At 39.8% G+C, this 21,273-nt stretch overlaps 1 protein-coding gene across 1 annotated transcript in view; it reads right to left on the reverse strand.

Annotated features, from left to right (window-relative positions):
- Positions 1 to 683: 683 nt before the first annotated feature.
- The window catches only part of MOGAT2 (monoacylglycerol O-acyltransferase 2), a 43,104-nt gene continuing 22,514 nt past the window's right edge, over positions 684 to 21,273 (reverse strand). The window contains exons 3-6 of the mRNA XM_075266270.1: positions 8,834 to 9,038; positions 8,458 to 8,632; positions 8,029 to 8,228; positions 684 to 997 (exon numbers count right to left, since the gene is read on the reverse strand). Coding sequence (XP_075122371.1) covers positions 843 to 997; positions 8,029 to 8,228; positions 8,458 to 8,632; positions 8,834 to 9,038 — 735 coding nt within the window. The 3' untranslated portion in view covers positions 684 to 842. The remainder of the gene's footprint in view (positions 998 to 8,028; positions 8,229 to 8,457; positions 8,633 to 8,833; positions 9,039 to 21,273) is intronic.

The raw sequence follows: 21,273 nt of genomic DNA on the forward strand, positions 1-21,273 counted from the left end.
TTGGGTATCGCCGTGATCGTCCCGACCCAAAGAATATAAGGAACGGGTCACTGTGTATCGCACGGTCAGAGACAGACACAGAGTGATGGCGGGCGCCGCGGTGCATTATGGGTAACCCACTTCAATAGGCTTAATCGCCATGGGAATGTCACTTACGTTACGGCTACTCGTAAAGAACAGAACGGGGATTTGTTATAGGATTAAGAAGAAAATATGAAATAATCTATAGTAACAAAACCACCGCGGAGGTCAGGCGAGGACAGTCACGAAACCCCGGCCAAAAAGTCACGAGTCAACCTCACTAAAAGTTCTCCCAAGGTATTTCATAAAAGGGGTTGTACAAGATGAGAAAACATGGCTGCCTTCTTCCAAAAACAGCGCCACACTGGTAGTATGTGGTAATGCAGCTCAGAAATAATGGTGCTCAGTACCCATGGTGGCCCAGGAAGGGTGTGGTGCCTATTTCACTGCTGTGGCCCAATAACAGGCCTTGATGGTGAGCCAGGGTGCACGACGAAAACCACATGGTGGACAACAGCGCCCCCTTACTAACAGAAAGAATAAAAAAACAAGAATATATTGAAAAAGTTCTTATATCCAAAAATAATGAAAATGAAAAAGTTACTTAAATATTTTTTATTTAGTAAAAAAAACAATCTAAAGAAGAAACATTCATAAATATTCAGAATTTCTTTAAGAAAATTGTAGAATTTTTTTCTTAGCGTTTGGATAATTGGGAGTTAATTAGCGGAGGTTCCGATGATGTCATCATAACTGCGCTGATTAGAATTACATGAGAGAGTGTCTTCAAGGAATCGGCAATGTCCACGGAGAACCTGTGACTATATGAAGGTCAGGTGTCTGTCAGCCGGGACGTTGTATTGGGTCTTGTGTTCCTCGAAGAGTTCGGAGAGTTTCTCCATGTAGAGTTTGTGCAAGTGGTCGACCTCCTCACTCGATGGGTTCGAATTTTCTGTCACTGGGATTGGCTTACCGACTGCGAAACCAAAGAAAGATTCCTATTATGTATAACTTATATCAAGTGTACATATAGAATTATATACAGTCTATACCCAGGTTATACCAAGTGTACATATATAATTATATACAGTATATACCCAGGTTATACCGGCTGTACATATATAATTATATACAGTATATACCCAGGTTATACCAGCTGTACATATATAATTATATACAGTATATACCCAGGTTATACCAGCTGTACATATATAGTTATATACAGTATATACCCAGGTTATACCGGCTGTACATATATAGTTATATACAGGAGATACCCAGGTTATACCGGCTGTACGTATATAATTATATACAGGAGATACCCAGGTTATACCGGCTGTACATATATAATTATATACAGTATATACCCAGGTTATACCAGCTGTACATATATAATTATATACAGGAGATACCCAGGTTATACCAGCTGTACATATATAATTATATACAGTGTATACCCAGGTTATACCGGCTGTACATATATAATTATATACAGTATATACCCAAGTTATACCAGCTGTACATATATAATTATATACAGTATATACCCAGGTTATACCGGCTGTACATATATAATTATATACAGTAGATACCCAGGTTATACCAGCTGTACATATATAATTATTAGAGATGAGCGAGTACTGTTCGGATCAGCCAATCCGAACAGCACGCACGCATTGAAATGAATGGTTGTAGCCGGCACGCAGGGTGTTAAACGGCCGGCCGGCGTCAAAGCTGAAGTACCAGGTGCTTCCATTCATTTCAATGCGTGCGTGCTGTTCAGATCAGCTGATCCGAACAGTACTTGCTCATCTCTAATAATTATATACAGTATATACCCAGGTTATACCAGCTGTACATATATAATTATATACAGTATATACCCAGGTTATACCAGCTGTACATATATAATTATATACAGTATATACCCAGGTTATACCAGCTGTACATATATAATTATATACAGTATATACCCAGGTTATACCGGCTGTACATATATAGTTATATACAGTATATACCCAGGTTATACCGGCTGTACATATATATTACATACAGTATATACCCAGGTTATACCAGCTGTACATATATAATTATATACAGTATATACCCAGGTTATACCGGCTGTACATATATAATTATATACAGTATATACCCAGGTTATACCAGCTGTACATATATAATTATATAAAGTATATACCCAGTTTATACCGGCTGTACATATATAATTATATACAGTATATACCCAGGTTATACCAGCTGTACATATATAATTATATACAGTATATACCCAGGTTATACCGGCTGTACATATAGAATTTTATACAGTATATACCCAGGTTATACCAGCTGTACATATAGAATTTTATACAGTATATACCCAGGTTATACCAGCTGTACATATATAATTATATACAGTATATACCCAGGTTATACCGGCTGTACATATAGAATTTTATACAGTATATACCCAGGTTATACCGGCTGTACATATATAATTATATACAGTATATACCCAGGTTATACCGGCTGTACATATTTAATTATATACAGTATATACCCAGGTTATACCATCTGTACATATATAGTTATATACAGTATATACCCAGGTTATACCGGCTGTACATATATAATTATATACAGTATATACCCAGGTTATACCGGCTGTACATATATAGTTATATACAGTATATACCCAGGTTATACCATCTGTACATATATATTATATACAGTATATACCCAGGTTATACCGGCTGTACATATATAATTATATACAGTATATACCCAGGTTATACCGGCTGTACACATAGAATTTTATACAGTATATACCCAGGTTATACCGGCTGTACATATATAATTATATACAGTATATACCCAGGTTATACCGGCTGTACATATTTAATTATATACAGTATATACCCAGGTTATACCATCTGTACATATATAGTTATATACAGTGCATACCCAGGTTATACCGGCTGTACATATATAATTATATACAGTATATACCCAGATTATACCATCTATACATATATAATTATATACAGTATATACCCAGGTTATACCGGCTGTACATATATAATTATATACAGTATATACCCAGGTTATACCAGCTGTACATATATAATTATATAAAGTATATACCCAGTTTATACCGGCTGTACATATATAATTATATACAGTATATACCCAGGTTATACCAGCTGTACATATATAATTATATACAGTATATACCAAGGTTATACCGGCTGTACATATAGAATTTTATACAGTATATACCCAGGTTATACCAGCTGTACATATAGAATTTTATACAGTATATACCCAGGTTATACCGGCTGTACATATATAATTATATACATTATATACCCAGGTTATACCGGCTGTACATATATAATTATATACAGTATATACCCAGATTATACCATCTATACATATATAATTATATACAGTATATACCCAGGTTATACCGGCTGTACATATATAATTATATACAGTATATACCCAGGTTATACCGGCCGTACATATAGAATTATATACAGTACATACCCAGGTTATACCGGCCGTACATATAGAATTATATACAGTACATACCCAGGTTATACCGGCTGTACATATATAGTTATATACAGTATATACCCAGGTTATACCGGCTGTACATATATAATTATATACAGTATATACCCAGGTTATACCGGCTGTACATATATAATTATGTACATTATATACCCAGGTTATACCAGCTGTACATATATAATTATATACAGTATATACCCAGGTTATACCGGCTGTACATATTTAATTATATACAGTATATACCCAGGTTATACCATCTATACATATATAATTATATACAGTATATACCCAGGTTATACCGGCTGTACATATAGAATTATATACAGTATATACCCAGGTTATACCAGCTGTACATATATAATTATATACAGTATATACCCAGGTTATACCGGCTGTACATATTTAATTATATACAGTATATACCCAGGTTATACCATCTATACATTTATAATTATATACAGTATATACCCAGGTTATACCGGCTGTACATATATAATTATATACAGTATATACCCAGGTTATACCGGCTGTACATATATAGTTATATACAGTATATACCCAGGTTATACCGGCTGTACATATATAATTATATACAGTATATACCCAGGTTATACCGGCTGTACATATATAGTTATATACAGTATATACCCAGGTTATACCATCTGTACATATATATTATATACAGTATATACCCAGGTTATACCGGCTGTACATATATAATTATATACAGTATATACCCAGGTTATACCGGCTGTACATATAGAATTTTATACAGTATATACCCAGGTTATACCGGCTGTACATATATAATTATATACAGTATATACCCAGGTTATACCGGCTGTACATATTTAATTATATACAGTATATACCCAGGTTATACCATCTGTACATATATAGTTATATACAGTGCATACCCAGGTTATACCGGCTGTACATATATAATTATATACAGTATATACCCAGATTATACCATCTATACATATATAATTATATACAGTATATACCCAGGTTATACCGGCTGTACATATATAATTATATACAGTATATACCCAGGTTATACCGGCCGTACATATAGAATTATATACAGTACATACCCAGGTTATACCGGCCGTACATATAGAATTATATACAGTACATACCCAGGTTATACCGGCTGTATATATATAGTTATATACAGTATATACCCAGGTTATACCGGCTGTACATATATAATTATATACAGTATATACCCAGGTTATACCAGCTGTACATATATAATTATGTACATTATATACCCAGGTTATACCAGCTGTACATATATAATTATATACAGTATATACCCAGGTTATACCGGCTGTACATATTTAATTATATACAGTATATACCCAGGTTATACCATCTATACATATATAATTATATACAGTATATACCCAGGTTATACCGGCTGTACATATAGAATTATATACAGTATATACCCAGGTTATACCAGCTGTACATATATAATTATATACAGTATATACCCAGGTTATACCGGCTGTACATATTTAATTATATACAGTATATACCCAGGTTATACCATCTATACATTTATAATTATATACAGTATATACCCAGGTTATACCGGCTGTACATATATAATTATATACAGTATATACCCAGGTTATACCGGCTGTACATATATAGTTATACACAGTATATACCCAGGTTATACCGGCTGTACATATATAATTATATACAGTATATACCCAGGTTATACCGGCTGTACATATATAATTATATACAGTATATACCCAGGTTATACCGGCTGTACATATTTAATTATATACAGTATATACCCAGGTTATACCATCTGTACATATATAGTTATATACAGTGCATACCCAGGTTATACCGGCTGTACATATATAATTATATACAGTATATACCCAGATTATACCATCTATACATATATAATTATATACAGTATATACCCAGGTTATACCGGCTGTACATATATAATTATATACAGTATATACCCAGGTTATACCGGCCGTACATATAGAATTATATACAGTACATACCCAGGTTATACCGGCCGTACATATAGAATTATATACAGTACATACCCAGGTTATACCGGCTGTACATATATAGTTATATACAGTATATACCCAGGTTATACCGGCTGTACATATATAATTATATACAGTATATACCCAGGTTATACCGGCTGTACATATATAATTATGTACATTATATACCCAGGTTATACCAGCTGTACATATATAATTATATACAGTATATACCCAGGTTATACCGGCTGTACATATTTAATTATATACAGTATATACCCAGGTTATACCATCTATACATATATAATTATATACAGTATATACCCAGGTTATACCGGCTGTACATATAGAATTATATACAGTATATACCCAGGTTATACCAGCTGTACATATATAATTATATACAGTATATACCCAGGTTATACCGGCTGTACATATTTAATTATATACAGTATATACCCAGGTTATACCATCTATACATTTATAATTATATACAGTATATACCCAGGTTATACCGGCTGTACATATATAATTATATACAGTATATACCCAGGTTATACCGGCTGTACATATATAGTTATATACAGTATATACCCAGGTTATACCGGCTGTACATATATAATTATATACAGTATATACCCAGGTTATACCGGCTGTACATATATAGTTATATACAGTATATACCCAGGTTATACCATCTGTACATATATATTATATACAGTATATACCCAGGTTATACCGGCTGTACATATATAATTATATACAGTATATACCCAGGTTATACCAGCTGTACATATATAATTATATACAGTATATACCCAGGTTATACCGGCTGTACATATATAGTTATATACAGGAGATACCCAGGTTATACCAGCTGTACATATATAATTATAAACAGTATATACCCAGGTTATACCGGCTGTACATATAGAATTATATACAGTATATACCCAGGTTATACCGGCTGTACATATATAATTATATACAGTATATACCCAGGTTATACCGGCTGTACATATATAGTTATATACAGTATATACCCAGGTTATACCAGCTGTACATATATAATTATATACAGTATATACCCAGGTTATACCGGCTGTACATATATAATTATATACAGTATATACCCAGGTTATACCGGCTGTACATATAGAATTATATACAGTATATACCCAGGTTATACCGGCTGTACATATATAGTTATATACAGTATATACCCAGGTTATACCAGCTGTACATATATAATTATAAACAGTATATACCCAGGTTATACCGGCTGTACATATATAATTATATACAGTATATACCCAGGTTATACCGGCTGTACATATATAATTATATACAGTATATACCCAGGTTATACCGGCTGTACATATATAGTTATATACAGTATATACCCAGGTTATACCAGCTGTACATATATAATTATATACAGTATATACCCAGGTTATACCGGCTGTACATATATAGTTATATACAGTATATACCCAGGTTATACCATCTGTACATATATAGTTATATACAGTATATACCCAGGTTATACCGGCTGTACATATATAATTATATACAGTATATACCCAGGTTATACCGGCTGTACATATATAGTTATATACAGTATATACCCAGGTTATACCAGCTGTACATATATAATTATATACAGTATATACCCAGGTTATACCGGCTGTACATATAGAATTATATACAGTATATACCCAGGTTATACCGGCATGTCACAGTGTATTAGCAGACTGGCTCTTGTGATCCTTATTTCCCTCTGTTCCTCTCTATGGAGATCGCTGAGTGTGAGTGGACATTAGGACAATTATGTGCTGCTATTAATACCGCCCTGCGGTCAGACAACCTGTGTAATAGTATCTGAGAGGACACCGTGTGCAATGATCCGTTTGTTTGTCACATTAGTCCTGGTCACAAGAAGAATTATCCATCTATCCATCAGCTCTGCTGTCATGGACGGTCCCCGCGTCTGCTCAGCCCTGACCCCGGGACTCATTGTAATGTGGAGTCTTCCGCTCATTAACCTCTGTATTAGGTCCTGTATCCGCAGTCATGTGACCAGATCATCCCTTCTGCCTCATTGCCAGGACACCTCGCCCTCCTGCCCCTCCTCAGACCTGATCAATTATTCAGATGTTTTCCTCGAGTTCAGCAGAATTACACTGTGACACCTCCAAAGTACCATATATACCACCTGACTGCCAGGACTATATACCTATACATCTAGACCTGGTATAACATAAGCATCTTCTTCTATATAGTGATATAGACTGTGCCGGTATAACCTGGGGATCTCCTGTATATAACATATATGTACAGTCAGCAGGTAGAAGTGATACATTGTATATAGTGAAATGGGGCCCCCCCTTCCTATACGTACCCACAGTGTTGATCGGCTTTCTATATGGGATCAGGCCAAAGCTGTACTGAAAGACCCCCCGGGCATGAAACAGGGGTAAGGCCACACCCATGAGTTTTTGCATCTTCTCCTGGATCGTCCTCAGGGTTGATCCTTTCGGGTTCTCCACCTGGTCGAAGAGTTCATTTTCTCCGAATGAAAAAATCGGGACCAAGTAAGCCCTAAACAGAGAAAGTAAAGCGAATGGTTAAAGACAAGATCTACTTAAGATGATATGAGTTGTACTGCAGAGCGGCTTCACAATTCTGCAGAATGATAATGGAAACAATCAGCAAGTTGACAGATGTGACCCTAAGTATTTAGCAAATATTTTTAAATGCAGAGATGACAGATAGCAGAATTATGAATGCAGCTCTGAAGGTGAAAAGGTACATTGCTAAGTGACGTTACCCATTTTCAATGGCGAGTCTAATAAATCCTTTCCGATTTTTCAACAATAGGGTAAATGCACCAGGTCGTGCGTCCAAGGATTCTGGGGCTCCGCCCACAGCGATGACGAGGGCGGTTCCGCCTTTGTTATGTCTCAGCAAGTAAGAAGCACTCTCCTTGTCAGACGGGATCAACCCTGCGAGAAATGAAGGTTTGTAGAGAGTATTTTATTGGTAAAAATGGTTTATTCCTCAGACTATTACAGATGAGATGTATCCGAGCTGCGGATTTGTTACTTTGTGGAATAAAATCACCAAATCCACCAGGTCAGAGAATACATCATCCTGATAATTAGTCTATAAGTTATTAGAATTTACAATCTCTATATAGTACATACCGCCACTCATAATGTAGTCCCTGAAAAATGGTGCCCGGAACCAGAGGGGTAACATCAGGAGGTACGGTGTAAGGCCGGGGAACAGCAGAGGGAAGCCAGTGGCCTCAGTGCAGAAATTAGTGAAAGCTCCGGCTACAAGAACCCCATGTGGATGGAAACCCAAAATGTAGTTCTTGCTGGGATCCAAATCTGCAGTTTTAATCAACTGCAAAACACAAAAAAATTATTTTAATGGAATATCCATCTCTGAGCACAATCACTGATGCTGAGTTACATCCTGTATTATACTCCAGAGCTGCGCTCACTATTCTGCTGGTGCAGTCACTGTGTACATACATTACATTACTTATCCTGTATTATACTCCAGAGCTGCGCTCACTATTCTGCTGGTATAGTCACTGTGTACATACATTACATTACTTATCCTGTATTATACTCCAGAGCTGCGCTCACTATTCTGCTGGTGCAGTCACTGTGTACATACATTACATTACTTATCCTGTATTATACTCCAGAGCTGCGCTCACTATTCTGCTGGTGCAGTCACTGTGTACATACATTACATTACTTATCCTGTATTATACTCCAGAGCTGCGCTCACTATTCTGCTGGTGCAGTGACTGTGTACATACATTACATTACTTATCCTGTATTATACTCCAGAGCTGCGCTCACTATTCTGCTGGTGCAGTCACTGTGTACATACATTACATTACTTATCCTGTATTATACTCCAGAGCTGCGCTCACTATTCTGCTGGTGCAGTCACTGTGTACATACATTACATTACTTATCCTGTATTATACTCCAGAGCTGCGCTCACTATTCTGCTGGTACAGTCACTGTGTACATACATTACATTACTTATCCTGTATTATACTCCAGAGCTGCGCTCACTATTCTGCTGGTACAGTCACTGTGTACATACATTACATTACTTATCCTGTATTATACTCCAGAGCTGCGCTCACTATTCTGCTGGTGCAGTCACTGTGTACATACATTACATTACTTATCCTGTATTATACTCCAGAGCTGCGCTCACTATTCTGCTGGTACAGTCACTGTGTACATACATTACATTACTTATCCTGTATTATACTCCAGAGCTGCGCTCACTATTCTCCTGGTACAGTCACTGTGTACATACATTACATTACTTATCCTGTATTATACTCCAGAGCTGCGCTCACTATTCTGCTGGTACAGTCACTGTGTACATACATTACATTACTTATCCTGTATTATACTCCAGAGCTGCGCTCACTATTCTCCTGGTACAGTCACTGTGTACATACATTACATTACTTATCCTGTATTATACTCCAGAGCTGCGCTCACTATTCTGCTGGTACAGTCACTGTGTACATACATTACATTACTTATCCTGTATTATACTCCAGAGCTGCGCTCACTATTCTCCTGGTACAGTCACTGTGTACATACATTACATTACTTATCCTGTATTATACTCCAGAGCTGCGCTCACTATTCTGCTGGTACAGTCACTGTGTACATACATTACATTACTTATCCTGTATTATACTCCAGAGCTGCGCTCACTATTCTGCTGGTACAGTCACTGTGTACATACATTACATTACTTATCCTGTATTATACTGCAGAGCTGCGCTCACTATTCTGCTGGTACAGTCGTTGTGTACATACATTACATTACTTATCCTGTATTATACTCCAGAGCTGCGCTCACTATTCTGCTGGTACAGTCACTGTGTACATACATTACATTACTTATCCTGTATTATACTCCAGAGCTGCGCCCACTATTCTGCTGGTACAGTCACTGTGTACATACATTACATTACTTATCCTATATTATACTCCAGAGCTGCGCCCACTATTCTGCTGGTACAGTCACTGTGTACATACATTACATTACTTATCCTGTATTATACTCCAGAGCTGCGCCCACTATTCTGCTGGTACAGTCACTGTGTACATACATTACATTACTTATCCTGTATTATACTCCAGAGCTGCGCTCACTATTCTGCTGGTACAGTCACTGTGTACATACATTACATTACTTATCCTGTATTATACTCCAGAGCTGCGCTCTCTATTCTGCTGGTACAGTCACTGTGTACATACATTACATTACTTATCCTATATTATACTCCAGAGCTGCGCTCACTATTCTCCTGGTACAGTCACTGTGTACATACATTACATTACTTATCCTGTATTATACTCCAGAGCTGCGCTCACTATTCTGCTGGTACAGTCACTGTGTACATACATTACATTACTTATCCTGTATTATACTCCAGAGCTGCGCTCACTATTCTCCTGGTACAGTCACTGTGTACATACATTACATTACTTATCCTGTATTATACTCCAGAGCTGCGCTCACTATTCTGCTGGTACAGTCACTGTGTACATACATTACATTACTTATCCTGTATTATACTCCAGAGCTGCGCTCACTATTCTGCTGGTACAGTCACTGTGTACATACATTACATTACTTATCCTGTATTATACTGCAGAGCTGCGCTCACTATTCTGCTGGTGCAGTCAATGTGTACATACATTACATTACTTATCCTGTATTATACTCCAGAGCTGCGCTCACTATTCTGCTGGTACAGTCACTGTGTACATACATTACATTACTTATCCTGTATTATACTCCAGAGCTGCGCCCACTATTCTGCTGGTACAGTCACTGTGTACATACATTACATTACTTATCCTATATTATACTCCAGAGCTGCGCCCACTATTCTGCTGGTACAGTCACTGTGTACATACATTACATTACTTATCCTGTATTATACTCCAGAGCTGCGCTCACTATTCTGCTGGTACAGTCACTGTGTACATACATTACATTACTTATCCTGTATTATACTCCAGAGCTGCGCTCACTATTCTGCTGGTACAGTCACTGTGTACATACATTACATTACTTATCCTGTATTATACTCCAGAGCTGCGCTCTCTATTCTGCTGGTACAGTCACTGTGTACATACATTACATTACTTATCCTATATTATACTCCAGAGCTGAGCTCACTATTCTGCTGGTACAGTCACTGTGTACATACATTACATTACTTATCCTGTATTATACTCCAGAGCTGCGCTCACTATTCTGCTGGTACAGTCACTGTGTACATACATTACATTACTTATCCTGCATTATACTCCAGAGCTGAGCTCACTATTCTGCTGGTGCAGTCACTGTGTACATACATTACATTACTTATCCTGTATTATACTCCAGAGCTGCGCTCTCTATTCTGCTGGTACAGTCACTGTGTACATACATTACATTACTTATCCTATATTATACTCCAGAGCTGAGCTCACTATTCTGCTGGTACAGTCACTGTGTACATACATTACATTACTTATCCTGTATTATACTCCAGAGCTGCGCTCACTATTCTGCTGGTACAGTCACTGTGTACATACGTTACATTACTTATCCTGTGCTGATCCTCAGTTACATCCTGTATTATATCTCTAGACCTGACAGGGTTAATCCTATGACATTTTGGATTATTTCACCATGAACTTGAGGTCTTTTGGGGTCAATTGTTTTGTTTTATTGCCCTAAACTGGTTAAACTGAAACCATGAAAATAAACATTTCCTGGCGTTCTTCTGGCTCCGGGCGCTAATAAGTAACATATACAAAACAAAGCTCTCTCCTCACATACATAGACTGGAGGGCAGAAATAAGGGGCGTTACCCAGACCAGCCAATCCTATCTTCACTTCTATTTGTCTAGTTTGGGTTTTAAGATCATGGAGGGATCTGATTGGTTCCTGCGGTCCAGTGTTGTCTTTAGAACTCGACTTGCCAAGATTAATGAAGTGACTGGTATTGCACATTACATAGCCATTTGGTGCACCCTCTAATATACTGCTAATGACTCCATAGTGACTTCGGTGCCTTCACAACAGCCACAGTTCTCCTAGAGCAGCCAGAGCGGCAACAGTGCTCCCATAGTAGGTACACTGCCTCATAAGAACTGCTGTGCTTCTATGGTATCCCCAATACCCCATCACAAGCACAATAACCCTATAAACAGTGAACGAGACTCATTTACAGTTACAGTAGCTATAACATAATGTCTACATACCTACGACAGTGCCATAAATTGCTGCTATTGTGACCAATAAACAGTACCAGGTCCCCCAATAACTGACCTAATACTGATAGCTCCCCATAACAATTACATAGTATAGATAGGTACCTAGGAGCCCTGACAGTGTCATACACTATGTATTATAGATAGGTTCCTAGGAGCCCTGACAGTGTCATACGCTATGTATTATAGATAGGTTCCTAGGAGCCCTGACAGTGTCATACGCTATGTATTATAGATAGGTTCCTAGGAGCCCTGACAGTGTCATACGCTATGTATTATAGATAGGTTCCTAGGAGCCCTGACAGTGTCATACGCTATGTATTATAGATAGGTTCCTAGGAGCCCTGACAGTGTCATACGCTATGTATTATAGATAGGTTCCTAGGAGCCCTGACAGTGTCATACGCTATGTATTATAGATAGGTTCCTAGGAGCCCTGACAGTGTCATACGCTATGTATTATAGATAGGTTCCTAGGAGCCCTGACAGTGTCATACGCTATGTATTATAGATAGGTTCCTAGGAGCCCTGACAGTGTCATACGCTATGTATTATAGATAGGTTCCTAGGAGCCCTGACAGTATCATACGCTATGTATTATAGATAGGTTCCTAGGAGCCCTGACAGTGTCATACACTATGTATTATAGATAGGTTCCTAGGAGCCCTGACAGTGTCATACACTATGTATTATAGATAGGTTCCTAGGAGCCCTGACAGTGTCATACACTATGTATTATAGATAGGTTCCTAGGAGCCCTGACAGTGTCATACACTATGTATTATAGATAGGTTCCTAGGAGCCCTGACAGTGTCATACGCTATGTTTTATAGATGGGTTTCTAGGAGTTCTGACAGTGTCATACGCTATGTATTATAGATAGGTTCCTAGGAGCCCTGACAGTGTCATACGCTATGTATTATAGATAGGTTCCTAGGAGCCCTGACAGTATCATACGCTATGTATTATAGATAGGTTCCTAGGAGCCCTGACAGTGTCATACGCTATGTATTATAGATAGGTTCCTAGGAGCCCTGACAGTGTCATACGCTATGTATTATAGATAGGTTCCTAGGAGCCCTGACAGTGTCATACGCTATGTATTATAGATAGGTTCCTAGGAGCCCTGACAGTATCATACGCTATGTATTATAGATAGGTTCCTAGGAGCCCTGACAGTGTCATACGCTATGTATTATAGATAGGTTCCTAGGAGCCCTGACAGTGTCATACGCTATGTATTATAGATAGGTTCCTAGGAGCCCTGACAGTGTCATACGCTATGTATTATAGATAGGTTCCTAGGAGCCCTGACAGTGTCATACACTATGTATTATAGATAGGTTTCTAGGAGCCCTGACAGTGTCATACACTATGTTTTATAGATAGGTTTCTAGGAGTCCTGACAGTGTTATACACTATGTATTATAGATAGGTTCCTAGGAGCCCTGACAGTGTTATACACTATGTATTATAGATAGGTTCCTAGGAGTCCTGACAGTGTCATACACTATGTATTATAGATAGGTTCCTAGGAGCACTGACAGTGTTATACACTACGTATTATAGATAGGTTCCTAGGAGCCCTGACAGTGTCATACACTATGTATTATAGATAGGTTCCTAGGAGCCCTGACAGTGTCATTCACTATGTATTATAGATAGGTTCCTAGGAGTCCTGACAGTGTCATACACTATGTATTATAGATAGGTTCCTAGGAGTCCTGACAGTGTTCTACATTATGTTCATAGCTAAGATGTGGTTCATTCTGAACTTGTTCAACTCAAAGAAAATCTTTGGATTGAACCACCTGATCCTCTCTGAGGTTCCTCTCTGGTGACTACATAATAGCGCCATAGAGTGAGCACATGGCAATACCAATATCTATGTAGTGTCCAAATAATAGCTTTCCAGTACTTGACTAATACCAGAGTGGACACTATTTTGAAAGTTTTGCCCATGGGGTGGACTAGAGGGTGCAGCCTACAGGGGCATCGTCCTATCCATCCTTCTATCACCCTGGCTCTGACCGTTCTTCCTCATGTTTGTGGCAGCTTTCACCGTACCCACCGACGTCGGATCGCCACATGACAGCCCATGCGCCTTTCCATCCACAACGACAGATGACACAAACTTGTTGAAAACTTGGAAATGTGAGTTTTACATAAAAATAAAGAAATTGTGTAATGATAATCGCTCCTTTGTGTGTCTCTTATTTAATGGATTATTCTGGAAAAAATGGAATCTCTTATGTAACCTCTGACAAATCACAATTATTTTTGCTCTTGGCAAACGCTGCCATATGGGAGCAAGAGCGAGACTACTAGCGGCCGTGTCTTAAAGGGGCACTCCACCTCTTATGCCGAGGGCACCAGCATGCACTGCGGGAAGTGACTCAGGGCATCTGGGTGGTTATTGGATGGGGGTCCCTTCTGTTTCCCCCTTGGCCCTTCCGTGGTAAGTTTGCAGGGTTCAAAGCAGTTGCCAAGAGACCAATCAACAGCACAGCAATCAACAGCAATACATCATGCACACAACCGTCACAGGCGGCTTACGAAAAAACTTGGATAATACACTGAACTAGCACACGGTCGTGTACATGGGCCCTAAGTCTGATATTAGACCAGATTTATCACAGTGACTGATTATAAGTGTGATACTATACCAACTGGTGGATTATTAGATTTAGCAGTTACTGTGATAAATATTTGTTACAGTGACTGATTATAAGTCTGATACTACACTAGATTTATCACAGTGACTGATTATAAGTCTGATACTACACCAGATTTATCACAGTGACTGATTATGTCTGATATTTCACCAGATTTATCACAGTGACTGACTATAAGTCTGATACTACACTAGATTTATCACAGTGACTGATTATAAGTCTGATACTACATCAGATTTATCACAGTGACTGATTATAAGCCTGATACTACACTAGATTTATCACAGTGACTGATTATAAGTCTGATACTACACCAGATTTATCACAGTGACTGATTATAAGTGTGATACTATACCAACTGGTGTATTGTTAGACTTAGCAGTTACTGTAATAAATCTTTGTTACAGTGACTGATTATAAGTCTGATATTTTACCAGATTGATCACAGTGACTGACTATATGTCTGATACTACACCAGATTTATCACAGTGACTGATTATAAGTCTGATACCCCCACTAGATTTATCACAGTGAAGGATTATGTCTGATACTTCACCCAATTTATTACAGTGACTGATTATAAATCTGATACTACACCAGATTTATCACAGTAACTTATATAAGTCTGATTCTAAACAGGATTTATTACACTGGCTGATTATATGTCTGACACTATACTAGATTTATCACAGACTATAATACATCATGCACATGATCATGTGCGTGACTCCGACCGTAACTGAATGTCATGGATGGCTTATGGAAAAGCTCAAATAGCACACTAAACTAGCACATGTTTGTGTATATCGGCCCTAAGTCTGATTCTATACCGGATTTATCACAGTGACAGATTATAACGCTGATACCCCACTAGATTTATCACAGTGGCTGATTATTTCTGATACTATACCGGATTTATTACAGTAACTGATAATAAATCTAATACTACACCAGATTTATCACAGTGACTTTATACAACAGATTTCTCATATTGACTGTATGAAGATAAGTCTGATTCTACAGCAGATTTATCACAGTGTCTGATTATAAGTCTGATACTGCACCAGATTTATCTCAGTAGCTGGATGATAAATCTTCTACATTGTTACAATATCTAGTATACGTTTATGCCACCTTTTAGTTGACTTGCTTTGAACCAAAATTTTATGACACTATCTTGGCACATCATTATGCGTGTTAGCAACACCCCCTTTTCTGAGAATCCACATATACATGTCAAAAAATGATAGTTACATGGACTAGAGGTGCCACATTGCACCAAATATGTATCATATTCACACCAGTGTCCAGTCGTAACCACAATAGTAAATCTGGACCAAATATATAAACTTGTAGTATTTGCCAAGATATAATATTAGGTTGTGTATATTGATTGTGTCCCTGTTTTTTTCTAGGAAAGGTTTCTCGGAGGTGAAGTGATAAAGCCCAGGTGAGCTCCAGGTCGGCACATGATGTTCCGGAGATAAGACAGGGAAGTGGCGGCACAATTGGCGATCAGAGCTGCGACCTCCGATCATCCCAGTCACTGTTTTATCAAATTAAGAAGCTCCTCTATCAGTTAATCATTGCCCCCGGTTATGGCTTCCACAACCTTGAACTGCAGTGAAACATAGGGATAAACATGTTTTTACCGCGGGTGCTCGGCCGCTGTACCGGGGCCTGGGGCCAAATTAATGTTTTACCTTCTGCATTGTTATTATTGCTGTGTAATAACATCTACTGTGCAATAACATCTGTGTATGGAAGGGCTCTAGAGCTAGGGCCATCAAGGGGCCCCAGAGCCAGCAACATAAAGGGGCCCTAGAGCCAATGCTATAAAGGGACCCCAGAGCAGAACCATAAAATGACCCTAGAGCCAGCACCATAAAGGGACCTCAGAGCCAGCACCATAAAGGGGCCCCAAATCCAGCACCATAAAGAGGTCCCCCCACCAGGGCCGGCCTGTACCATTACTGAGATGCTGGGGCTTGTAGTCTTTTTGATAAGAGTTGCAGAACTCTCCATTATGCGGTATAGAGCAATGTTGTACTGAACGTGGTCATCTATGAGGATCTGATTTTTAGAACCTCGGGGGCGGGTCTAGGACTTCAAGGGTGGAGCTAGGACTTTGAGGGCAGGTCTAGGTGTTCTGATCATCGGATGTTAAATACTGCCACATTATGGCTCCTAGTAAGAGAACCAATACCATAAAGGGACTCCAAGGTAAGTGCCCACAGCCAGTACAGAAAAGATGCTCCATAGCCGGTAACATAAAGGGGCCCTCCGCTGGTCGTTACTATTACAATGCTTGTAGTTCCACATCCACAACTTTCTCATCAGAATCTAATACTATAGCAGTATTTATAAGCATCTGTTTGTGGGTTACAAAGTCCGACATGTACTTTAAAGGTCCTAGACCCACCCAAGAAATCCTAGGCCCGCCCCCGAGCTTCCAATAGGATTCTATGTTGATAAGTTCGGTCCAATAAAACATTGATCTACACAGTGTTTTATAATGGAGAGTTTGGCAATTCTTTTTGTATCATTTTGTCGCCATTTACGAGATCTCTGTTTACCATAAGTGACTGGAATGATTCTCACTTACAACCAGAATAGTTCACACAGCTGAGGGTTTGTTACAGTTGTATCCAGTCTACACAATCTTCGGCGAGAAGCAAAAATCTTTCTCCTTTTCTGACAATTTGTTACAATGTATCAGTCTGGAGTCCAATCTATTTAATAAAGGATTGTCTAGACCAGGGTTTCTCTATCTTTTCAAGAGAAGAACCCCCTAGTGAGAAAACGTCCCAGTTGAGGACCCCCTCAGCAAAATAAGGCTTATTTGGAACCTCTGTCAATGGGTATGTAAAGGTCCTTATAGTATAATGGCCCTATTAGTAGCCTCATATGTAGTATAATGGCCTGTCACTACCCTCATATATAGTATAACGGCCCCCTCAGTGTCCCCACCTGTGGTACAAACGCCTTGTCACTAGCCCCACATGTAATATAATGTCCCCATCAGTGATTCCACATGTAGTACAATGGTCCCCTCAGTGCCCTTCAAGTAGTATAATGGCCTTGTCACTAGCCCCCCATGTAGTATAATGGCCCCATCAGTTCCCCCTATGTAATATAATGGCCCCATCAGCCCCCCCATGTAGTATAAGGTCCCCATCAGCCCCCCCATGTAGTATAATGGCCTTGTCACTAGCCCCCCATGTAATATAATGGCCCCATCAGCCCCCCCATGTAGTATAAGGTCCCCATCAGCCCCCCCATGTAGTATAATGACCCCATCCGTTCTCCCACATGTAGTATAATGGCCTTGTCACTAGCCCCCCATGTAATATAATGGCCCCATCAGTTCCCCCCATGTAGTATAAGGTCCCCAACAGCTACCCCCATGTAGTATAATGGCCCCATCAGCTCCCCCCATGTAGTATAATGGCCCCATCAGTTCCCCCATGTAGTATAATGGCCCCATCAGCTCCCCCCATGTAGTATAATGTCCCCATCCGTTCTCCCCCATGTAGTATAATGGCCTTGTCACTAGCCCCCCATGTAATATAATGGCCCCATCAGCCCCCCCATGTAGTATAATGTCCCCATCAGCCCCCCCATGTAGTATAATGGCCTTGTCACTAGCCCCCCATGTAATATAATGGCCCCATCAGCCCCCCCATGTAGTATAATGACCCCATCCGTTCTCCCACATGTAGTATAATGGCCTTGTCACTGGCCCCCCATGTAGTATAATGGCCCCATCAGCCCCCCCATGTAGTATAATGTCCCCATCAGCCCCCCCATGTAGTATAATGGCCCCATCAGCCCCCCCATGTAGTATAATGACCCCATCCGTTCTCCCACATGTAGTATAATGGCCTTGTCACTAGCCCCCCATGTAGTATAATGGCCCCATCAGCCCCCCCATGTAGTATAATGTCCCCATCAGCCCCCCCATGTAGTATAATGGCCTTGTCACTAGCCCCCCATGTAGTATAATGGCCTTGTCACTAGCCCCCCATGTAGTATAATGTCCCCATCAGCCCCCCCATGTAGTATAATGGCCCCATCAGCCCCCCCATGTAGTATAATGTCCCCATCAGCCCCCCCATGTAGTATAATGGCCTTGTCACTAGCCCCCCATGTAGTATAATGGCCCCATCAGCCCCCCCATGTAGTATAATGGCCCCATCAGCCCTCCCATGTAGTATAATGGCCCCATCAGCTCCCCCCATGTTGTATAATGGCCCCATCAGCCCCCCCATGTAGTATAATGTCCCCATCAGCCCCCCCATGTAGTATAATGTCCCCATCAGCCCCCCCATGTAGTATAATGTCCCCATCAGCCCCCCCATGTAGTATAATGTCCCCATCAGCCCCCCCATGTAGTATAATGTCCCCATCAGCCCCCCCATGTAGTATAATGTCCCCATCAGCCCCCCCATGTAGTATAATGTCCCCATCAGCCCCCCCATGTAGTATAATGGCCCCATCAGCCCCCCCATGTAGTATAATGTCCCCATCAGCCCCCCCATGTTGTATAATGGCCCCATCAGCCCCCCCATGTTGTATAATGGCCTTGTCACTAGCCCCCCATGTAGTATAATGGCCCCATCAGCCCCCCCATGTTGTATAATGGCCTTGTCACTAGCCCCCCATGTAGTATAATGGCCCCATCAGCCCCCCCATGTAGTATAATGGCCCCATCAGCCCCCCCATGTAGTATAATGGCCCCATCAGCCCCCCCATGTAGTATAATGTCCCCATCAGCCCCCCCATGTTGTATAATGGCCTTGTCACTAGCCCCCCATGTAGTATATTGGCCCCATCACTCTAGTCAGTCCTCTGTGATATAAACACATCCGCAGTACAAATTATTTCCTGTACTGATAGTTAGTTACAATGTATCAGTCTGGTCATTTAGCTCCCAGTCTTGGATACAATTGTAACAAACATGCAGCTGTGTGATGTCTAAGATCTGTCCAGTCTCTGCAGCCTCGCCACTTGTCACCTTCACCTCTCACTTGGGGACAGGGGCTATTTTCGGTGTTACTTTTACACGACATATGTCTTCCTGGAGAGAGAGGTGAGTGACAGTGACGGATTAGATTTATGGATTATATAGATTGATCTAAACTCAGTCTTTATGGATTACTGAGCGGCCGCGTTTCCATGACGATGTCAGCTCCGTCACTATAAATAGCAGCTATTTACTAAGGTGTCTAAGACGATTCCGTGGATTTCGGGTGTGATATGAGAGCGACGGGATGTAAGAGGCGCTCATCTCTAAAGGGCTTGGAGAGCGTCTGCTGTGGTCAGGGGAATCTATAAGCTGGTAAAGACGCCAGAATCAGCGACAGCAATGGAGGAAGACATGAAGCAGAGCTGGAACTCACTACTGCCACCTGCGGACGACTAACCAGTAATGCAGAATCTAAGCTAATGAGAAACTGTCAAAGATTATTCAGTATAACACATCCTATATTATACTCCAGAGCAGTGCTCACTATTCTGCTGGTACAGTCACTGTGTACATACATTACATTACTTATCCTGTATTATACTGCAGAGCTGCGCTCACTATTCTGCTGGTACAGTCACTGTGTACATACATTACATTACTTATCCTGTATT

Source organism: Leptodactylus fuscus, chromosome 2 (assembly GCF_031893055.1).
Source record: "Leptodactylus fuscus isolate aLepFus1 chromosome 2, aLepFus1.hap2, whole genome shotgun sequence".
In the NCBI taxonomy this organism is placed as follows: Eukaryota; Metazoa; Chordata; class Amphibia; order Anura; family Leptodactylidae; genus Leptodactylus; species Leptodactylus fuscus.